The sequence below is a fragment of the Salmo salar genome, chromosome ssa02 (genome assembly GCF_905237065.1).
Source record: "Salmo salar chromosome ssa02, Ssal_v3.1, whole genome shotgun sequence".
NCBI classification, from domain to species: Eukaryota; Metazoa; Chordata; class Actinopteri; order Salmoniformes; family Salmonidae; genus Salmo; species Salmo salar.
Genome location: NC_059443.1, coordinates 72,169,277 through 72,191,094, shown reverse-complemented (window position 1 = coordinate 72,191,094; position 21,818 = coordinate 72,169,277). Strand labels below are relative to the sequence as shown.

At 45.7% G+C, this 21,818-nt stretch overlaps 2 protein-coding genes across 3 annotated transcripts in view; one reads left to right on the top strand and one right to left on the bottom strand.

Moving 5' to 3' along the window:
* The window catches only part of LOC106592097 (DDB1- and CUL4-associated factor 15), a 44,460-nt gene extending 33,086 nt beyond the window's left edge, over positions 1-11,374 (top strand). For both annotated transcript variants that reach the window (XM_045709554.1, XM_045709551.1), the window contains exons 10-13: positions 2,780-2,862; positions 4,086-4,190; positions 4,274-4,389; positions 10,002-11,374. In XM_045709554.1, the coding sequence (XP_045565510.1) occupies positions 2,780-2,862; positions 4,086-4,190; positions 4,274-4,389; positions 10,002-10,057 (360 nt within the window). In that variant the 3' untranslated portion in view covers positions 10,058-11,374. The remainder of the gene's footprint in view (positions 1-2,779; positions 2,863-4,085; positions 4,191-4,273; positions 4,390-10,001) is intronic.
* Positions 11,375-12,094: 720 nt separating this feature from the next.
* LOC106593727 (MHC class II regulatory factor RFX1) overlaps positions 12,095-21,818 on the bottom strand; it is a 30,578-nt gene continuing 20,854 nt past the window's right edge. Inside the window, exons 9-17 of the mRNA XM_045709548.1 lie at positions 21,409-21,527; positions 20,774-20,877; positions 20,493-20,644; positions 19,954-20,051; positions 19,677-19,826; positions 15,635-15,846; positions 15,362-15,515; positions 15,069-15,114; positions 12,095-14,959 (exon numbers count right to left, since the gene is read on the bottom strand). Of these exons, the coding sequence (XP_045565504.1) occupies positions 14,799-14,959; positions 15,069-15,114; positions 15,362-15,515; positions 15,635-15,846; positions 19,677-19,826; positions 19,954-20,051; positions 20,493-20,644; positions 20,774-20,877; positions 21,409-21,527 (1,196 nt within the window). The 3' untranslated portion in view covers positions 12,095-14,798. The remainder of the gene's footprint in view (positions 14,960-15,068; positions 15,115-15,361; positions 15,516-15,634; positions 15,847-19,676; positions 19,827-19,953; positions 20,052-20,492; positions 20,645-20,773; positions 20,878-21,408; positions 21,528-21,818) is intronic.

The following is a 21,818-nucleotide window of genomic DNA, read 5'->3' as shown; positions in this document are numbered from 1 at the left end:
ACCTATACACACTATAGACCTATACACACTATAGACCTATACACTATACACACTATAGACCTATACACACTATACACACTATAGACACTATAGACCTATACACACTATACACACTATAGACCTATACACACTATACACACTATAGACCTATACACACTATAGACCTATACACACTATACACACTATACACACTATAGACACTATACACACTATACACACTATACACACTATAGACCTATACACTATACACACTATAGACCTATACACACTATAGACCTATACACACTATACACACTATAGACCTATACACACTATAGACCTATACACACTATAGACCTATACACTATACACACTATAGACCTATACACACTATAGACCTATACACTATACACACTATAGACCTATACACACTATAGACCTATACACACTATAGACCTATACAACCTATACACACTATAGACCTATACACACTATAGACCTATACACATATACACGCTATAGACCTATACACACTATAGACCTGTACACACTATAGACACTATAGACCTATATACAGTACATACATGCAGTACTTACATGCAGTACATACATACATACACACACATATACACACACACTATAGACCTACATACGTACACACACACACACACACACACACACACTATAGACCACACACACACACACACACACTATAGACCTATATCCAGTACATACATACATACATGCAGTACATATGTACACACACAGACACACACACACACTATAGACTGATATACACAAACACACTATAGACCTACACACACACACACTCTAGACCTATACACATACACATACACACACTATAGACCTACACACACTCTAGACCTATACACATACACACACTATAGACCTATAGACATACACACATACACACCATAGATATATACACACGCTATATACACACACACACACACACAGTTTAAGTCGGAAGTTTACGTACACTTAGGTTGGCGTCATTAAAATTAGTTTTTCAACCACTCCACAAATTTCTTGTTAACAAACTAAAGTTTTGGCAAGTCGGTTAGGACATCTACTTTGTTCTTGACACAACAATTGTTTACAGACAGATTATTTCACTTATAATTCACTGTATCACAATTCCAGTGGGTCAGAAGTTTACATACACTAAGTTGACTGTGCCTTTAAACAGCTTGGAAAATTCCAGAAACTGATGTCATGGCTTTAGAAGCTTCTGATAGGCTAATTGACATCATTTGAGTCAATTGGAGGTGTACCTGTGGATGTATTTCAAGGCCTACCTTCAAACTCAGTGCCTCTTTGCTTGACATCATGGGAAAATCAAAAGAAATCAGCCAAGACCTCAGAAAAAAAATTGTAGACCTCCACAAGTCTGGTTCATCCTTGGGAGCAATTTCCAAACGCCTGAAGGTACCACATTCATCTGTACAAACAATAGTACGCAAGTATAAACACCATGGGACCACGCAGCCGTCATACCGCTCAGGAAGGAGACGTTTTCTGTCTCCTAGAGATGAACGTACTTTGGTGCGAAAAGTGCAAATCAATCCCAGAACAACAGCAAAGGACCTTGTGAAGATGCTGGAGGAAACAGGTACAAAAGTATCTATATCCACAGTAAAACGAGTCTTATATCAACTTAACCTGAAAGGCCGCTCAGCAAGGAAGAAGCCACTGCTCCAAAACCGCCATAAAAAAAGCCAGACTACGGTTTGCAACTGCACATGGGGACAAAGATTTGTACTTTTTGGAGAAATGTCCTCTGCTCTGATGAAACAAAAATAGAACTGTTTGGCCATAATAACCATCGTTATGTTTGGAGGAAAAAGTGGGAGGCTTGCAAGCCGAAGAACACCATCCCAACTGTGAAGCATGGGGGTGCTTTTCTGCAGGAGGGACTGGTGCACTTCACAAAATAGATGGCATCATGAGGAAGAAAATTATGTGGATATATTGAAGCAACATCTCAAGACATCAGTCAGGAAGTGAGTCTTCCAAATGGACAATGACCCCAAGCATACTTCCAAAGTTGTGGAAAATGGCTTAAGGACAACAAAGTCAAGGTATTGGAGTGGCCATCACAAAGCCCTGACCTCAATCCTATAGAAAATGTGTGGGCAGAACTGAAAAAGCATGTGTGAGCAAGAAGGCCTACAAACCTGACTCAGTTACACCAGCTCTGTCAGGAGGAATGGGCCAAAGTTCACCCAACTTATTGTGGGATGCTTGTGGAAGGCTAACCAAAACGTTTGACCCAAGTTAAACAATTTAAACGCAATGCTACCGAATACTAATTGAGTGTATGTGAACTTCTGACCCACTGGGAATGCGATGAAAGAAATAAAAGCTGAAATAAATCATTCTCGCTACTATTATTCTGACATTTCACATTCTTAAAATAAAGTGGTGATCCTAACTGACCTAAGACAGGGAATTTTTACTAGGATTAAATGTCAGCAATTGTGAAAAACTAATGTATTTGGCTAAGGTGTATGTAAACTTCCGACTTCAACTGTAGGCGTGTGTGAGATATATATATCTCACACACACACACACACACACACACACTATAGACATATACACACGACCCGTACGCATGCGTTCACACACACAGGAGCATCTACGGACTCTTACACACTCTACAAGCGTGCACATTTACACACTGTGTGTATATATACACACACACACTCACTCACTCACTCACTCACTCACTCAATCGGGTCAGACAGTAATGGTGTGTATTGTATTGTGTGTGTGTCAGGTGTGTCCAGAGACTAACACAGTGGTGATCAACATTGGGCTGCTGTTGCTGGCGTTCTCCAACCCTGAAGAGGAACACTGCAGGTAACTACGTTACATATACACTACACACACACACCTATTCACACACACACCTATACACACACATCTGTTTTTTAGTAAAGGCATAGCCACACTTCATCCCAGCTTGAACAAAACAGACAATTGTGGCTAGTCACCTGGTGAGGTGTTGTGGGGTCTGGAGGGATGTTTTCCTGGCTAGTCACCTGGTGAGGTGTTGTGGGGTCTGGAGGGATGTTTTCCTGGCTAGTCACCTGGTGAGGTGTTGTGGGGTCTGGAGCGATGTTTTCCTGGCTAGTCACCTGGTGAGGTGTTGTGGGGTCTGGAGGGATGTTTTCCTGGCTAGTCACCTGGTGAGGTGTTGTGGGGTCTGGAGGGATGTTTTCCTGGCTAGTCACCTGGTGAGGTGTTGTGGGGTCTGGAGGGATGTTTTCCTGGCTAGTCACCTGGTGAGGTGTTGTGGGGTCTGGAGCGATGTTTTCCTGGCTAGTCACCTGGTGAGGTGTTGTGGGGTCTGGAGCGATGTTTTCCTGGCTAGTCACCTGGTGAGGTGTTGTGGGGTCTGGAGGGATGTTTTCCTGGCTAGTCACCTGGTGAGGTGTTGTGGGGTCTGGAGCGATGTTTTCCTGGCTAGTCACCTGGTGAGGTGTTGTGGGGTCTGGAGCGATGTTTTCCTGGCTAGTCACCTGGTGAGGTGTTGTGGGGTCTGGAGGGATGTTTTCCTGGCTAGTCACCTGGTGAGGTGTTGTGGGGTCTGGAGGGATGTTTTCCTGGCTAGTCACCTGGTGAGGTGTTGTGGGGTCTGGAGGGATGTTTTCCTGGCTAGTCACCTGGTGAGGTGTTGTGGGGTCTGGAGGGATGTTTTCCTGGCTAGTCACCTGGTGAGGTGTTGTGGGGTCTGGAGGGATGTTTTCCTGGCTAGTCACCTGGTGAGGTGTTGTGGGGTCTGGAGCGATGTTTTCCTGGCTAGTCACCTGGTGAGGTGTTGTGGGGTCTGGAGGGATGTTTTCCTGGCTAGTCACCTGGTGAGGTGTTGTGGGGTCTGGAGGGATGTTTTCCTGGCTAGTCACCTGGTGAGGTGTTGTGGGGTCTGGAGGGATGTTTTCCTGGCTAGTCACCTGGTGAGGTGTTGTGGGGTCTGGAGGGATGTTTTCCTGGCTAGTCACCTGGTGAGGTGTTGTGGGGTCTGGAGGGCTGTTTTAATTGCATCTATCTGTCACTCACACTAACTGGTAGTTGTCTTCCAGGCCCAACACCTACCACTCCAGTCTGCAGGTGAGCTGGGACCTCAACACAGGAGTGTGTCACACCGTCGGAGTCGGTGACCTCACTGAGGTCAAGGGTCAGACCAGGTGAGACGATCTCTTATCTATCGCTCTCTCTCTCTCTCATATCTCTCTCTCTTCATATCTCTCTCTTCTCTCCCGTCCTGTAGTGGCAGTGTATGGAGTTCCTACAGGAAGTCTTGTGTTAACACAGTAATGAAGTGGCTGGTTCCAGAGAGCAGCTCTCGTTACATCAACCGCATGACCAACGAGGCCCTGCACAAAGGTACACATACACACATTATATATACACACTGAGTGGACAAAACATGAACTACACCTAATGTTCAGTTGCACCCCCTTTTGCCCTTAGAACAGCCTCAATTCATGGGGGCATGGACTCTACAAGGTGTTGAAAGCGTTCCACAGGAATGCTGGCCCATGTTGACTCCAATGCTTCCCACAGTTGTGTCAAGTCGGCAGGATGTCCTTTGAGTGGTGGACCATTCTTGATACACACGGGAAACTATAGCGTGAAAAACCCAGCAGCGTTGCAGTTCTTGACACAAACCGGTGCGCCCGGCACCCACTCCCACTACCATACACCATACCCACTACCATACACCATACCCACTACCATACCCACTACCATACCACCACCATACACCATACCCACTACCATACACCATTCCCACTACCATACCCCATACCCACTACCATACCCCATACCCGCTACCGTACCCACTACCATACACCATACCTACTACCATACCCACTACCATACCCCATACCCACTACCATACCCCATACCCGCTACCGTACCCACTACCATACACCATACCTACTACCATACCCCATACCCACTACCGTACCCGCTACCGTACCCACTACCATACACCATACCTACTACCATACCCACTACCATACCCCATACCCACTACCATACCCTATACCCGCTACCGTACCCACTACCATACACCATACCTACTACCATACCCCATACCCACTACCATACCCCATACCCGCTACCGTACCCACTACCATACACCATACCTACTACCATACCCACTACCATACCCCATACCCACTACCATACCCCATACCCGCTACCGTACCCACTACCATACACCATACCTACTACCATACCCACTACCATACCCCATACCCACTACCATACACCATACCTACTACTATACCCACTACCATACCCACTATCATACCCCATACCCCCTACCGTACCCGCTACCATTCCCACTACTGTACCCACTACCATACCCACTACCATATACCGTACCCCTACCATACCCACTACCGTACCCCTACCATACCCACTTCCGTACCCCATACCCACTTCCGTACCCCATACCCACTTCCGTACCCCATACCCACTACCGTACCCCATACCATACCCCATACCCACTACCATACCCACTACCATACCCACTACCATACCCACTACCGTACCCCATACCCACTACCGTACCCCATACCCACTACCATACCCACTACCATACCCACTACCGTACCCCATACCCACTACCGTACCCCGTACCCCTACCGTACCCAATACCATACCCACTACCATACCCACTACCGTACCCCATACCCACTACCGTACCACTACCTGTTACGTGAATTTAAGTTATCAATGTTCTTAAACCGAACTTCAATTTAACTGCTCAGTTTGTATACCAGAAGGTGTAAGGTTCCGGCTGAAAGAAACAGACTGAGACCCAGCTAACAATGGTCAGAACGTTTATTTACGAGAGCTCTAAAATCCGTACAATGCACACAGCCTTTTATATTACCCATTTCGTCATACAAATGCCCCTCCTCTTCTCTAACACTGACGATGCAGTTTACAAACCTTTCTACAACACATACATTGTTTATCATATCTTGCACCTGGGACCTAATCTACTGTAGCCTCAATGTTTGTCCCCTCCCCGGGACAGGGAGACCTTCCTGTTATCAGTTTCACAGTGGTCACAAGTTGTCTGCTGTCTGTTAACAGTTCCCCTTCTCCTTGAACGTCTCACTTACATTGCTACATATTAAAGTCTCAGCTTGTCCCATACACACACATTAGTACATTAACCTTATAATCACTCGGTTATACATTTTCAGGGTGAAATCATTTAGTCAAACCTTTAATCATATAATTTCCATTACACTACCATACCCACTACCGTACCCCATACCCACTACCGTACCCCATACCCACTACCGTACCCCATACCACTACCGTACCCCATACCCACTACCGTACCCACTACCATACACCATACCACTACCGTACCCCTACCATACCCACTACTGTACCCCATACCCACTGCCATACCCGCTACCATACCCACTACCATACCCCATACCCGCTACCATACCCGCTACCATACCCCATACCCGCTACCATACCCACTACCATACCCGCTACCATACCCACTACCCGGTCTTCCCTGTGGTTCAGTTGGTAGAGCATGGTGTGTGCAGCGCCAGCATGGTGTGTGCAACGCCAGGGTTGTGGGTTCGATTCCCACGGGGGGCCAGTTCAAAAAATAAATAAATGTATGAAATGTATGCATTCACTACTGTAAGTCGCTCTGGATAAGAGCGTCTGCTAAATGACTAAAATGTAAATACCCCATACCCGCTACCATACCCGCTACCATACCCACTACCATACCCCATACCCGCTACCATACCCGCTACCATACCCACTACCGTACCCCATACCCACTACCGTACCCCATACCCGCTACCGTACCCGCTACCGTACCCGCTACCATACCCACTACCGTACCCCATACCCACTACCATACCCACTACCGTACCCACTACCATACCCCATACCCACTACCGTACCCACTACCGTACCCACTACCATACCCACTACCCACTACCGTACCCACTACCATACCCACTACCATACCCCATACCCGCTACTGTCGTGTCTTTGGCATCATTAAAACTGAAGACATATTTATCAAATAACTCTAATTATTATTACGCGATTTACCTGATTAATCATGTAACTGTAATTAACTAGGAAGTCGGGGCACCAAGGAAAATATACAGATTACAAAGTTATAATTTTCCTAATATAACTTTCAGATATTTTAATATCTGATCAATTAGTCTTTGAATTAATGACTTATTTACCTCACGTCAGTCTCATTCCAAACGTCGTAAATTGTTGGTTGTTGGTTATCTGCACGAACCCAGTCTTCACTATGAGTCATCCATACATCAATTGTCTTAAAATAATTTATTTACTAACTAGGTAATTCACAGAAATGCATGACAAACAGTAGATACGGTTACAAGGAAATGATAGGAGAATGTGCCCTAGTGGGCTAAACCGGCATGGCGGCTTGTTAGACAAAAGGGGAGTGGGGTCAGCTGAGAAGGCACTGCAGAGTTGATAATTATAACAATTGAAATACTTATCCTTTGCACATGAACGCTCACTCATTCGGGAACAATTGCAATCAATATATATATATTTACGCTCAGTGTGTCATCGGGATCTTTGTTGAAAAGTTCTGTTCTGTTGGAGAGTTTTGTTCTCTCTCTCTCGGTTAGAATGGATATTTCAAAGTGACATTCATTAATGTCGTTATAGAATGGATGTTTCATCGGTCTTCGCGTTCAATGATACCGAATTCCTAGCTGCAGACAAGTAATTAATATCAAAGACTTGTTCTTATTCTGTCGGTATCGATAGTCTAAGAGTTTAACCACGTGGTATGGTTAAAGTTCAGAAAGAGGAATGCATGGTCAAACCTTGGCCCTCTCGTTATCGAGGTAAGCTGGTCTCCAACCTTTAGCCATCTCGTAATTGAGGTAAGCTCGGTCTGGTGATAGAAAACCAAGGTGGGGGTTTTATTCGGAAGAGCAGAAAAAGGCTGTCTCATGACGCCAGGTCCTGTCTGTGTCCCTGGGGGCGTGCCAAGGACTTAGTTAAGACTCCAAAGGGAATTGGAGTTTCCTTCATTAACAGTCCAAAATCACATTGCATAACATCATAAACAGTTCTATCCTTATTCATTCATTTTATACAACCATTTAGATGTAAGTCTCATAGCTGAGGCTAGTATATAAACATGATTATGGTAATGTGGCGGTATTGTCTCATGAGTTTCACAAAATTGTACCAAACGGACCAGTTCATTTCATAGCTGGATTCTTCACCGATCTTTTATACCTTCTCCAGAACCTGAATATCGTTCGGTTCTCCAGTTCTGTGAGGTGGAAGAACTCCTTTGTTCTCTCTATACTGGGGCCATGAGGAGAGGGTCTCCTCGTAGGAATTTACGACCGCTCTTACAGAGCCTGGTGTCAAAAGTATAGAGGTCGAGGGATGGTGCTCGCAGTGTCCAAAGATGGCAACGTCATGACACTACCATACCCCATACCCACTACCGTACCCCTACCATACCCCCTACCGTTCCCACTATTGTACCCACTACCATACCCACTACCATACCCCATACCGTACCCCTACCATACACCATACCCACTACCGTACCCCTACCATACCCCATACCGTACCCCTACCATACACCATACCCACTACCGTACCCCTACCATACCCCCTACCATACCGCATACCCACTACCATACCCCATACCGTACCCCTACCATACCCACTACCATAACCACTACCGTACCCCTACCATACCCCCTACCGTTCCCACTACTGTACCCACTACCGTACCCCTACCATACCCCATACCCACTACCATACCCCATACCCACTACCGTACCCCATACCCACTACCATACCTGGGAAACGTTGCAGTTCTTGACACAAACCGGTACCATTCCCACTACCATACCCACTACCATACACCATACCTACTACCATACCTACTACCATACCCACTACCATACCCACTACAGTACCCCGTACCCACTACCGTACCCACTACAGTATCCCATACCCACTACTGTATCCCATACCCGCTACCATAACCCCTACCATACCCCATACCCACTACCATACCTGCTACCATACCACTACCGTACCCCATACCCACTACCGTACCGCTACCATACACCATACCTGCTACCATACCCACTACTGTACCCCATACCCACTACTATACGCCATACCCACTACTGTACCCCATACCCACTACCGTACCCCATACCCACTACCATACCCCAAAGGCATTTAAATATTTTGTCTTGCCCATTCACCTTCTGAATGACACACATACACAATCTATGTCTCAAGGCTTAAAAATCCTTCTTTAACCTGTCTCCTCCCCTTCATCTACACTGATTAATGTGGATTTAACAAGTGACATCAATAAGGGATCATAGCTTTCACCTGGATTCACCTGGTCAGTCTGTCATGGAAAGAGGTGTCCTTAATGTTTTGTACACTCAGGCCAGCAGCATACCACCCTGAAACTAAGCAGGGTTGGTCCTGGTCGTTCCCTGGATGGGAGACCAGATGCTTTTGGAAGTCGTGGTGGAGGACCAATAGGAGCCTCTCTCTCCTCTGGTCTAAAAAACTATATCCAAATGCCCCAGGGCAGTGATTGGGGACATTGCCCTGTGTAGGGTGCCGTCTTTCCGATGGGACATTAAACTGTGGTCATTAAAGATCCCATGGCACTTATCATAAGAGTAGGGGTGTTAACCCTGGTTTCATGGCTAAATTCCCAATCTGGCCCTCATACCATCATGGCCCCCTAATCATCCCCAGCTTACAATTGGCTAATTCATCCCCCCTCCTCTCCCTTGTAACTATTCTCCGGGTTGTTGTGGTAAATGAGAATGTGTTCTCAGTCAACTGACCTGGTAAAATAAGGGTTAAATGAAACAGCCACTCTTTATGTAAATGAATTCTCATTTATTCTTCTGTTTGACCCCCTCTCTTCTGTCTAGGTTCCTCTCTCCAGGTGTTAGCTGACAGCGACCGGAGTACCTGGATCATACTATGAGGGACAACAGAGGGGTGTCCTGACACCAGAGGCTCGGACTGTCACACACACACACACACACTGACAAACACCGACACACATACAGTAAGCCTGTTTAGCTGCTACAGTAACATATGTTTCCTCTCAAATGGCACCCTATTCCACATGTGGTGCACTACATTTGACTGTTTCCCTTTATGACTCTGGTGAGAAGTAGTGCTCTATATAGGACCTTCAGACTCCATTCTGGACCTGGAAACCAGTTCCACTGTTTCATTGTTCCCCTCTAATCAGGGACTGATTTGGACCTGGGACACCAGGTGTGTGTGCAATTAATGATCAGGTAGAACAGAAAGCGAGCAGGCTCCGGACCTCGTAGGGTCAGAGTTGGATACCCCTGATTTAGGGAATAGGGTGCCATATTGTCATGAATCTGTGCACCTGCCTCTGTGTGTGTGATGTTGTAGGATGGAAGAATCAGGAGGCATTCAGTGTTTTCCACATGTTCTGTTTTTGTTTGACTATATAATGTAACATTTGCACCCATGGATCCAGAGCTGGACTGAACAAAGATGATTTTACTGTGGGTTTTTAGTTTAGTTTGTTTGGTGTAATTTTCCGTTTTATGACTATGTGTGAGAGAGAGAGATGTATGTAGAGAAATGGTGTGGTCCTCATGCTGCCGAGATTCTGCTGCTGTTCTCGGAACATAAAGGCCACTTCTCTAAACCAGCTTTGTCTGGTTTCATCCAGGTCTGAATCTCCATGTCTGTCTGAATGCAACAGGGCCTACACATGAACTGGAGTGACTGACGTTCCCCTAAGTACAGATCTAGGATCAGCTTCCCCTCCCCAATCATAACCTTAACCATTAGTGGGGGGGGGAATGTAAAACTGACCGCAGATCTGTGTCTTAGGGCAACTTCACCATCTGTCTCGTATTTTACCGTTGACAGATTTCTTCTTGGATACGTCCAAAATGGCTCCCTATGTAGTGCACTACGTTTTGTCCAGAGCCTCATAAGCTCTCAGAGCTTTGGTCAAAAGTAGTGCACTACATAGGGAATAGGGTGTCAGTTCAGATTGTCCCCTTCATAAATGTATTTGTATGTGATGGAGTTAACCTGGGAATTTTGGGAAAGTTTTCTAGAAATCCTGGTTGAAGGATTCCAGATTAGTCCTTCTTCCCAGGAAAGTTACAACCCTAGATGGAGCAGAGGCTTATGGGATATGGAGTTAAGCAACCTGTAATTATCTGGCTGTATTTTAACAGACTGGACGGAGAGAGCATGGTTCACTTGATTATTTTTTGATAAAAATAAATAATTGAAAGATTCACCTTGTGTGTGGCTCTGTTTCCTGTGTGTGTGAAGGAAAAACACTTGAAACGTAACTTTAAGAGACTGTGAAGAGGAGAAACACTTGTAAAGTATGTATCTTTTCCATTTAATGGCTAAAGGTGGGTTGGTATCACGTCTTTATGGGGCAACGATTGAGTACAAGATGTTTGAAAAGACCTCTTTCTTGTGCTCACTGGGTACTGATAATAAAACTACAAACTCTAGTCACAGGGATTCAATACAAAGGTCTACAAAACATACTAGAAATCTTATGTGATTGTACAATAGTAATACAGTAGCTAAATACTCTGGATAGTACATCAAAATATGCTACACATACTGTTGAAATAAGGCCATAATGGTTGAATAAATATATGATAGTCACTAAAGTAACATCTATTTCTATAGATATATTACAAATACACATTCACTGATCTGTACTGAATAGCTTTCTAACTATGGTGACTTTTTGCTGATTCAACGAGCTGGCAGTTAAGGTTGCCATAGATACAGCAAGAGCACACGCAACGTTGTGTCATCTACCAACCTGATTGGTTGGTGTGAGTTCTGACCTTGTCCTTGTTGCCCAATCACAGATTAGTGATGTTTCTGTGAAGGTCTGTATCCTGCTGGTGAGATATCACTTTACTGTTGTGTGTGGATGAGGATGGAGGGACAAATGAATGGGATATAAACAGGATGCATTATGGCTGCCCCCTCTCTTATAACATTTTAATAACAATACATTACCAAAGCGTGAGGAACAAATGTCAGATTGTACAAGTCAGCAGACAGGTTTAGAAACACTTTAATTTATTAATCAGATCTAATTAAAAACACAGGTTGTCTTCCAAATGGCACCCTATTCCCTATATAGTGCACTACTTTTGACCATGGTCAATAGGGCTCAGGTCCAAAAAAGTGCACTATACAGGGTGCCATTTGGGATGCAATCACAAGTGTTGTCTAGCTGTAGAAGGCACAGGTCATCTCTTAGTTGTCCAAATAATAAAAAGGTATGTTTCTGAACGCTGCCCTGTATCGACCTACACACCCCATCCTCTGAACTACATCAGGACACTACTGTTAGAGCGTCTGACTGATTTCAACACCCCTTCAGTCTCATTTCACGGAGGGCTATTAACATTCATAGTAAGACTCTTTGATGAGCCGTCCTAAATGGTGCCCTGTTTAAGTGCCGATAGGATGCCGTTTGGGACACACTAAGTGGTTGTCTAAGAGGTCAGTGAACATCATCAGGACTGAAGACAGACTGCTGTAACAACTCTACACCTGGCTAGGACAAACACAGTAAATCTCTCTCGCTCTCTCTTTCTATGGCAGTTAGGACAGTGGGTGGGTAAGGTGAGGACAGAGAAGATTATAGGCATGCAGGTTGACTGACTCATACAGGACCAGTCCAAAGTTTGGACACACCTACTCATTCAAGGGTTTTTCTTTATTTATATTATTTTCTACATTGTAGAATAATAGTGAAGACAAGCTGTTATCAAGGCAAAGGGTGGCTACTTAGAAGAATCTCAAATATAAAATATATTTTTGATTTAACACTTTTTTGGTTACTACATGATTCCATGTGTTATTTCATAATTTTGAGGTCTTATTCTACAATGTAGAAAATAGTAAAAATAAAGAAAAACCCTTGAATGAGTAGGTGTTCTAAAACGTTTGACTGGTCCGGTAGGTCTGGATTCAAATCAGAGGTACGTTGTTGACAATGCCCCTTTTAAAGGCAGTGTTCCTCAGCATGTTCACACAGACGGTAAATGTTGCATATGTCAGCTCAATCAGACATTACCTTTAAATGTTCAGCGTGCTACAACACACCTCAGACTGTACTGGTACAAGACTGTTTCTGCATCCAGCAACAACAAGCTGACAAACTAGTGGTCATGTTAATTAGTGGGATAAGTTGGTCAAATCTGGAACAGACTGTTACCCCATCTAGTGAAGAGGTCACCGCCTGGAACAGACTGTTGCCCCGTCTAGTGAAGAGGTCACCGTCTGGAACAGACTGTTACCCTGTCTAGTGAAGAGGTCACCGTCTGGAACAGACTGTTGCCCCGTCTAGAACAGACTGTTGCCCCGTCTAGTGAAGAGGTCACCGTCTGGAACAGACTGTTGCCCCGTCTAGTGAAGAGGTCACCGTCTGGAACAGACTGTTACCCCGTCTAGTGAAGAGGTCACCGTCTGGAACAGACTGTTGCCCCGTCTAGAACAGACTGTTGCCCCGTCTAGTGAAGAGGTCACCGTCTGGAACAGACTGTTACCCCGTCTAGTGAAGAGGTCACCGTCTGGAACAGACTGTTGCCCCGTCTAGTGAAGAGGTCACCGTCTGGAACAGACTGTTACCCCGTCTAGTGAAGAGGTCACCGTCTGGAACAGACTGTTGCCCCGTCTAGAACAGACTGTTACCCCGTCTAGTGAAGAGGTCACCGTCTGGAACAGACTGTTGCCCCCGTCTAGTGAAGAGGTCACCGTCTGGAACAGACTGTTGCCCCGTCTAGTGAAGAGGTCACCGTCTGGAACAGACTGTTACCCCGTCTAGTGAAGAGGTCACCGTCTGGAACAGACTGTTGCCCCGTCTAGTGAAGAGGTCACCGTCTGGAACAGACTGTTGCCCCGTCTAGTGAAGAGGTCACCGTCTGGAACAGACTGTTGCCCCGTCTAGTGAAGAGGTCACCGTCTGGAACAGACTGTTGCCCCGTCTAGTGAAGAGGTCACCGTCTGGAACAGACTGTTGCCCCGTCTAGTGAAGAGGTCACCGTCTGGAACAGACTGTTGCCCCGTCTAGTGAAGAGGTCACCGTCTGGAACAGACTGTTGCCCCGTCTAGTGAAGAGGTCACCGTCTGGAACAGACTGTTACCCCGTCTAGTGAAGAGGTCACCGTCTGGAACAGACTGTTACCCCGTCTAGTGAAGAGGTCACCGTCTGGAACAGACTGTTGCCCCGTCTAGTGAAGAGGTCACCGTCTAGTGAAGAGGTCACCGTCTGGAACAGACTGTTGCCCCGTCTAGTGAAGAGGTCACCGTCTGGAACAGACTGTTGCCCCGTCTAGTGAAGAGGTCACCGTCTCTTATGTCACAATGAAGGTGATGAGGAACCATGATAACTAAAAGAGATGAAAAGGCAAGCTGCGAAACCTCTCTCCTTCGCTTTCACACACACACACACACACACACACACACACACACACACACACACACACGTGCAGCCAGACAGGGTGTGTGAGGTTAGGTTGCAGGAACAGATAAGGAACTTAATGGCATTGGGATCACATATGGGCTCATAGCAAACTATCATTAAGGCAAAGGATGAGTGGGTGTGGTGTGTGTGTGTCATGTTAGCCAACGGCTAAGTGGAGAGCGTGTGTTTAAGGTGTGTTTAAGGTGTGTGTGAGTCACTCTGTGTGTGTGCTATTGAACAGTCCCTGGGGGTCAGTCCTGGCTAGCTTGACGGGCGGCTCCAGTGACTCCTCCCCCTCTCCCAGACCAGCGGAGTTAGACGGCATGATCATCTCTACCCCCTCTTCATCACTCTCCTCCTCGTCCTCTTCCTCATCTGAGACACACACAGATATATTAAGCCTTTACACGTTTATTGTGGCCACATTATTTGAGATGTAGAACATTTGAAGGGTTGCAGTATAATGTAGAGATGAGACATCTACCTTTATCAGGGTCCTGAGAGTTCAGACTCCTGCCCACACTGGCAAACTGACAGAGAGAGAGACAATAAGCAGTGTATCGTGTGTGTATATATATATGTGTGTACCTCTCCCATGACAGAGAGAGACAATAAGCAGTGTATCGTGTGTGTACCTCTCCCATGACAGAGAGAGAGAGACAATAAGCAGTGTATCGTCTGTGTATATATATATATGTGTGTACCTCTCCCATGACAGAGAGAGAGAGACAATAAGCAGTGTATCGTGTGTGTAGATATGTGTGTATATGTGTGTACCTCTCCCATGACGGCGATGGCTGTCTCTCCTTTAGCCTGGGCCACTCTGTGTTCTATCAGGTAGTACATGTACTCATCATACAGCAGTCTGATCAGGTGGAAGGATCCAAAGCTGGCAGCACTACGCAGAGTCAGGTCTCTGATCACCATGGAACTGGGGGGTAGAGACAGACAGGGAGGGGTGAGGGACAAATAAAGAGGGGGGAAATGTACATTCAAATCAAAGAGCCTTTAATGCTCACCTTCCCCTACTTCAACCATCCTCTCTCTCACCTGTAGAAGCTCCATCGCAGCAGGAAGAGCTTGGCAGCCTTAGGGAAGGCTGCAGGGCTGTGTTGGTAAGGCTTTAGGACCTGGGAGACCACGCCGTCCAGCCAGGCAGCCCACTGCTCCAGAGAGTTATGTTGTTGTAACGTCTGCTTGAAGTCCTGCTCCAACCTCTGGATCACACCATCCTCACAACCACACACCCACGACGCCTGCTCCTACAGGGGGGAGAGGGGAGGGGGGAGAGAGAGGTAGTGGTTAAAAGGTATCCAGACAGAGAGAGAGAGAGAGGTAGTGGTTAAAAGGTATCCAGACAGAGAGAGAGAGAGAGAGGTAGTGGTTAAAAGGTATCCAGACAGAGAGAGAGAGAGAGAGGTAGTGGTTAAAAGGTATCCAGACAGAGAGAGAGAGAGAGAGGTAGTGGTTAAAAGGTATCCAGACAGAGAGAGAGAGAGAGAGGTAGTGGTTAAAAGGTATCCAGACAGAGAGAGAGAGAGAGGTAGTGGTTAAAAGGTATCCAGACAGAGAGAGAGAGAGGGGTAGTGGTTAAAAGGTATCCAGACAGAGAGAGAGAGAGAGGTAGTGGTTAAAAGGTATCCAGAGAGAGAGAGAGAGAGAGAGGTAGTGGTTAAAAGGTATCCAGACAGAGAGAGAGAGAGGTAGTGGTTAAAAGGTATCCAGACAGAGAGAGAGAGAGGTAGTGGTTAAAAGGTATCCAGACAGAGAGAGAGAGAGGTAGTGGTTAAAAGGTATCCAGACAGAGAGAGAGAGAGAGGTAGTGGTTAAAAGGTATCCAGACAGAGAGAGAGAGAGGTAGTGGTTAAAAGGTATCCAGACAGACAGAGAGAGAGAGAGGTAGTGGTTAAAAGGTATCCAGACAGGGAGAGAGAGAGAGGTAGTGGTTAAAAGGTATCCAGACAGACAGAGAGAGAGAGAGGTAGTGGTTAAAAGGTATCCAGACAGAGAGAGAGAGAGAGGTAGTGGTTAAAAGGTATCCAGACAGAGAGAGAGAGAGAGAGGTAGTGGTTAAAAGGTATCCAGACAGAGAGAGAGAGAGAGAGGTAGTGGTTAAAAGGTATCCAGACAGAGAGAGAGAGAGAGAGGTAGTGGTTAAAAGGTATCCAGACAGACAGAGAGAGAGAGAGAGGTAGTGGTTAAAAGGTATCCAGACAGACAGAGAGAGAGAGAGAGGTAGTGGTTAAAAGGTATCCAGACAGACAGAGAGAGAGAGAGAGGTAGTGGTTAAAAGGTATCCAGACAGAGAGAGAGAGAGAGGTAGTGGTTAAAAGGTATCCAGAGAGAGAGAGAGAGAGGTAGTGGTTAAAAGGTATCCAGACAGGGAGAGAGAGAGGTAGTGGTTAAAAGGTATCCAGACAGAGAGAGAGAGAGAGAGGTAGTGGTTAAAAGGTATCCAGACAGAGAGAGAGAGAGAGAGGTAGTGGTTAAAAGGTATCCAGACAGAGAGAGAGAGAGAGAGGTAGTGGTTAAAAGGTATCCAGACAGAGAGAGAGAGAGAGGTAGTGGTTAAAAGGTATCCAGACAGAGAGAGAGAGAGAGGTAGTGGTTAAAAGGTATCCAGACAGAGAGAGAGAGAGAGGTAGTGGTTAAAAGGTATCCAGACAGAGAGAGAGAGAGAGGTAGTGGTTAAAAGGTATCCAGACAGAGAGAGAGAGAGAGAGGTAGTGGTTAAAAGGTATCCAGACAGAGAGAGAGAGAGAGAGGTAGTGGTTAAAAGGTATCCAGACAGAGAGAGAGAGAGAGGTAGTGGTTAAAAGGTATCCAGACAGAGAGAGAGAGAGAGGTAGTGGTTAAAAGGTATCCAGACAGAGAGAGAGAGAGAGAGAGAGGTAGTGGTTAAAAGGTATCCAGACAGAGAGAGAGAGAGAGAGGTAGTGGTTAAAAGGTATCCAGACAGACAGAGAGAGAGGTAGTGGTTAAAAGGTATCCAGACAGAGAGAGAGAGAGAGGTAGTGGTTAAAAGGTATCCAGACAGAGAGAGAGAGAGAGAGGTAGTGGTTAAAAGGTATCCAGACAGAGAGAGAGAGAGAGAGAGAGGTAGTGGTTAAAAGGTATCCAGACAGAGAGAGAGAGAGAGAGGTAGTGGTTAAAAGGTATCCAGACAGAGAGAGAGAGAGGTAGTGGTTAAAAGGTATCCAGACAGAGAGAGAGAGAGAGAGGTAGTGGTTAAAAGGTATCCAGACAGAGAGAGAGAGAGAGAGGTAGTGGTTAAAAGGTATCCAGACAGAGAGAGAGAGAGAGGTAGTGGTTAAAAGGTATCCAGACAGAGAGAGAGAGAGAGAGGTAGTGGTTAAAAGGTATCCAGACAGAGAGAGAGAGAGAGGTAGTGGTTAAAAGGTATCCAGACAGAGAGAGAGAGAGAGAGGTAGTGGTTAAAAGATATCCAGACAGAGAGAGAGAGAGAGAGAGAGGTAGTGGTTAAAAGGTATCCAGACAGAGAGAGAGAGAGAGGTAGTGGTTAAAAGGTATCCAGACAGACAGAGAGAGAGGTAGTGGTTAAAAGGTATCCAGACAGAGAGAGAGAGAGAGGTAGTGGTTAAAAGGTATCCAGACAGAGAGAGAGAGAGAGGTAGTGGTTAAAAGGTATCCAGACAGAGAGAGAGAGAGAGGTAGTGGTTAAAAGGTATCCAGACAGAGAGAGAGAGAGAGAGGTAGTGGTTAAAAGGTATCCAGACAGAGAGAGAGAGAGAGAGGTAGTGGTTAAAAGGTATCCAGACAGAGAGAGAGAGAGAGGTAGTGGTTAAAAGATATCCAGACAGAGAGAGAGAGAGGTAGTGGTTAAAAGGTATCCAGACAGAGAGAGAGAGAGGTAGTGGTTAAAAGGTATCCAGACAGAGAGAGAGAGAGGTAGTGGTTAAAAGGTATCCAGACAGAGAGAGAGAGAGAGAGGTAGTGGTTAAAAGGTATCCAGACAGAGAGAGAGAGAGAGAGAGGTAGTGGTTAAAAGGTATCCAGACAGAGAGAGAGAGAGAGGTAGTGGTTAAAAGGTATCCAGACAGAGAGAGAGAGAGAGAGGTAGTGGTTAAAAGGTATCCAGACAGACAGAGAGAGAGGTAGTGGTTAAAAGGTATCCAGACAGAGAGAGAGAGAGAGAGGTAGTGGTTAAAAGGTATCCAGACAGAGAGAGAGAGAGAGAGAGGTAGTGGTTAAAAGGTATCCAGACAGAGAGAGAGAGAGAGGTAGTGGTTAAAAGGTATCCAGACAGAGAGAGAGAGAGAGAGGTAGTGGTTTAAAAGGTATCCAGACAGAGAGAGAGAGAGAGGTAGTGGTTAAAAGGTATCCAGACAGAGAGAGAGAGAGAGAGGTAGTGGTTAAAAGGTATCCAGACAGAGAGAGAGAGAGGTAGTGGTTAAAAGGTATCCAGACAGAGAGAGAGAGAGAGGTAGTGGTTAAAAGGTATCCAGACAGAGAGAGAGAGAGAGAGGTAGTGGTTAAAAGGTATCCAGACAGAGAGAGAGAGAGAGAGGTAGTGGTTAAAAGGTATCCAGACAGAGAGAGAGAGAGAGAGGTAGTGGTTAAAAGGTATCCAGACAGAGAGAGAGAGAGAGGTAGTGGTTAAAAGGTATCCAGACAGAGAGAGAGAGAGAGAGGTAGTGGTTAAAAGGTATCCAGACAGAGAGAGAGAGAGAGAGGTAGTGGTTAAAAGGTATCCAGACAGAGAGAGAGAGAGAGAGAGGTAGTGGTTAAAAGGTATCCAGACAGAGAGAGAGAGAGAGGTAGTGGTTAAAAGGTATCCAGACAGAGAGAGAGAGAGAGAGGTAGTGGTTAAAAGGTATCCAGACAGAGAGAGAGAGAGAGGTAGTGGTTAAAAGGTATCCAGACAGAGAGAGAGAGAGAGAGGTAGTGGTTAAAAGGTATCCAGACAGAGAGAGAGAGAGAGAGGTAGTGGTTAAAAGGTATCCAGACAGAGAGAGAGAGAGAGGTAGTGGTTAAAAGGTATCCAGACAGAGAGAGAGAGAGGTAGTGGTTAAAAGGTATCCAGACAGAGAGAGAGAGAGGTAGTGGTTAAAAGGTATCCAGACAGACGTACCTGCACGTTGGTGAAGTCAACTCTGTTGAGGTCACTCAGCATCTGATTGATCTGGGTTGTGTTCTGGAGGACGGCCCTGGCTGCCTGGGCCAGGTGGTTGAGACTGGTGTAGCGACGCAGCGTCTGGGCAAACGCTCCCGCACACACCACCTGGAGGAGAGGAGGAGACGGGAGAGAGGAGGAGGGGAGGAGGGGGAAGGGAGAGGGAATGTAGTTTTGTGGAAGAGTGTTTGTATTGTGTGTGTGTGTGTGTGTGTGTGTGTGTGAGAGATCACACCTTGATACGGACCATCTCCTCTGGTATGTTCATCATGGCGCTTGTCAGCCAGCTCTCTAGACTCTTGGCAAAGTTACGGATGGCCTGAGTTAAGGCACCTGACAGAGAGAGAGGGAGGGAGATGAATATACATGACAGAGTAAAGTACATGTACTGTAATTTAGTGTTATGTAGCTCTAATGTCATGTAGCTCTAAGGTCATGTTGTGTAGCTCTAATGTCATGTCATGTGGCTCTAATGTCAAGTTGTGCAGCTCTGTCATGTTATGTAGCTCTAATGTCAAGTTATGTGACTAATGTCAAGTTGTGTGGCTCTAATGTCAAGTTGTGTGGCTCTAATGTCAAGTTGTGTAGCTCTAATGTCAAGTTGTGCAGCTCTAATGGCATGTTGTGCAGCTCTAATGGCATGTTGTGCAGCTCTAATGGCATGTTGTGCAGCTCTAATGGCATGTTATGTAGCTCTAATGGCATGTTGTGCAGCTCTGTCATGTAGCTCTAATGTCATGTTATGAAGACCTAATGTCATGTCTCATAACTCACTGGGGATGGGTCGTAATACGTCAGGGATGAGGATCTCCACCAGCGCCTGGTACAGTGTGTTATCACAGTCTCTGGTCCAGTGAACAACTGGCTGGTACTTACACAGCACCACCAGGTACCACTTAGGTAGACGCTCCTCTGACTCACCATGACTGAAGGCACACGCACACACACACACACACACACACACAATATTTGTTAGATTCTATGTGTTATAATGTAATGTGTGACATGTAGAACGTGTGTGTGTGTGTGTGTGTGTGTGTGTGTGTTTCACTCACACGCCGAGTGTGTCTGCGTCGATGCTCTCGCTGAACCTCCAGAAGGTTTTCCACAGCGTCTCCACCAGAGTGAACTGCAGGTTCACCATCACATCCAGAATGGCCTGCACAGACATGACATAGCACTACGTGAGACTGACATAGCACTACGTTAGAATGATAAAACACTACGTTTGTCTGACATTACACTACATTAGACTGACATAACACCTGTAGACTGACATAGTATTTTAACAGACATGAAAGATAGAAAGTCATAACACTACATTAGACTAACATAACATGACATTTGACCCACATAACAGGATATAGACCTACATTAGACAAAGCACTACATTAGACAGAGATAGAAATACATTAGACAGACATAACACTACATTAGACTGACAAAGCACTGCATAAGACAGACATAAACACTACATAATATTTTCATACATTTTCATTACACTACAATAGACTAACACAGTGCTAACACAGTGCTAACACAATCCTGGTCCTGGAACTAACACACCTGATTCAACTTCTCAACTCACCATCGTTATCGTTAGTTGAATCAAGACAGACATAGCCCTACATAATAGGCACAACACTTCATAAGACTGCCATAAGCCAGCAGTGCGTAGTAGACTGTATACCTCACAGTGTTCCCTGTAGAGCTGTTGGAAGGCTGCGATGTGTTCTGGAATGATCCCGTCAGGAAGAGGTCTGTCCTGCAGATCCAACTCTGGGAACTCGGGCAGCGCCCGCGACGCGTCTGGACAACAACAACGTTTACATTGTTGTGGAATTACATGTTGATGATTTACAATGTGTTTATCTGTGTGCTTCACATTGGTTTAGTATGTTTCCTAGCTATGTTTATTCCATTATTTACGGAGGCATTCTTGTTACTGTGTGTGTGTGTGTGTGTGTGTGTGTGTGTGTGTGTGTGTGTGTGTGTGTGTGTGTGTGAGATAGTGATGCACATTTCGGTGAATTGGAATGACTAGGACGGATGATAATAAGACTAGGACGGATGATAATACGACTAGGACGGATGATAATA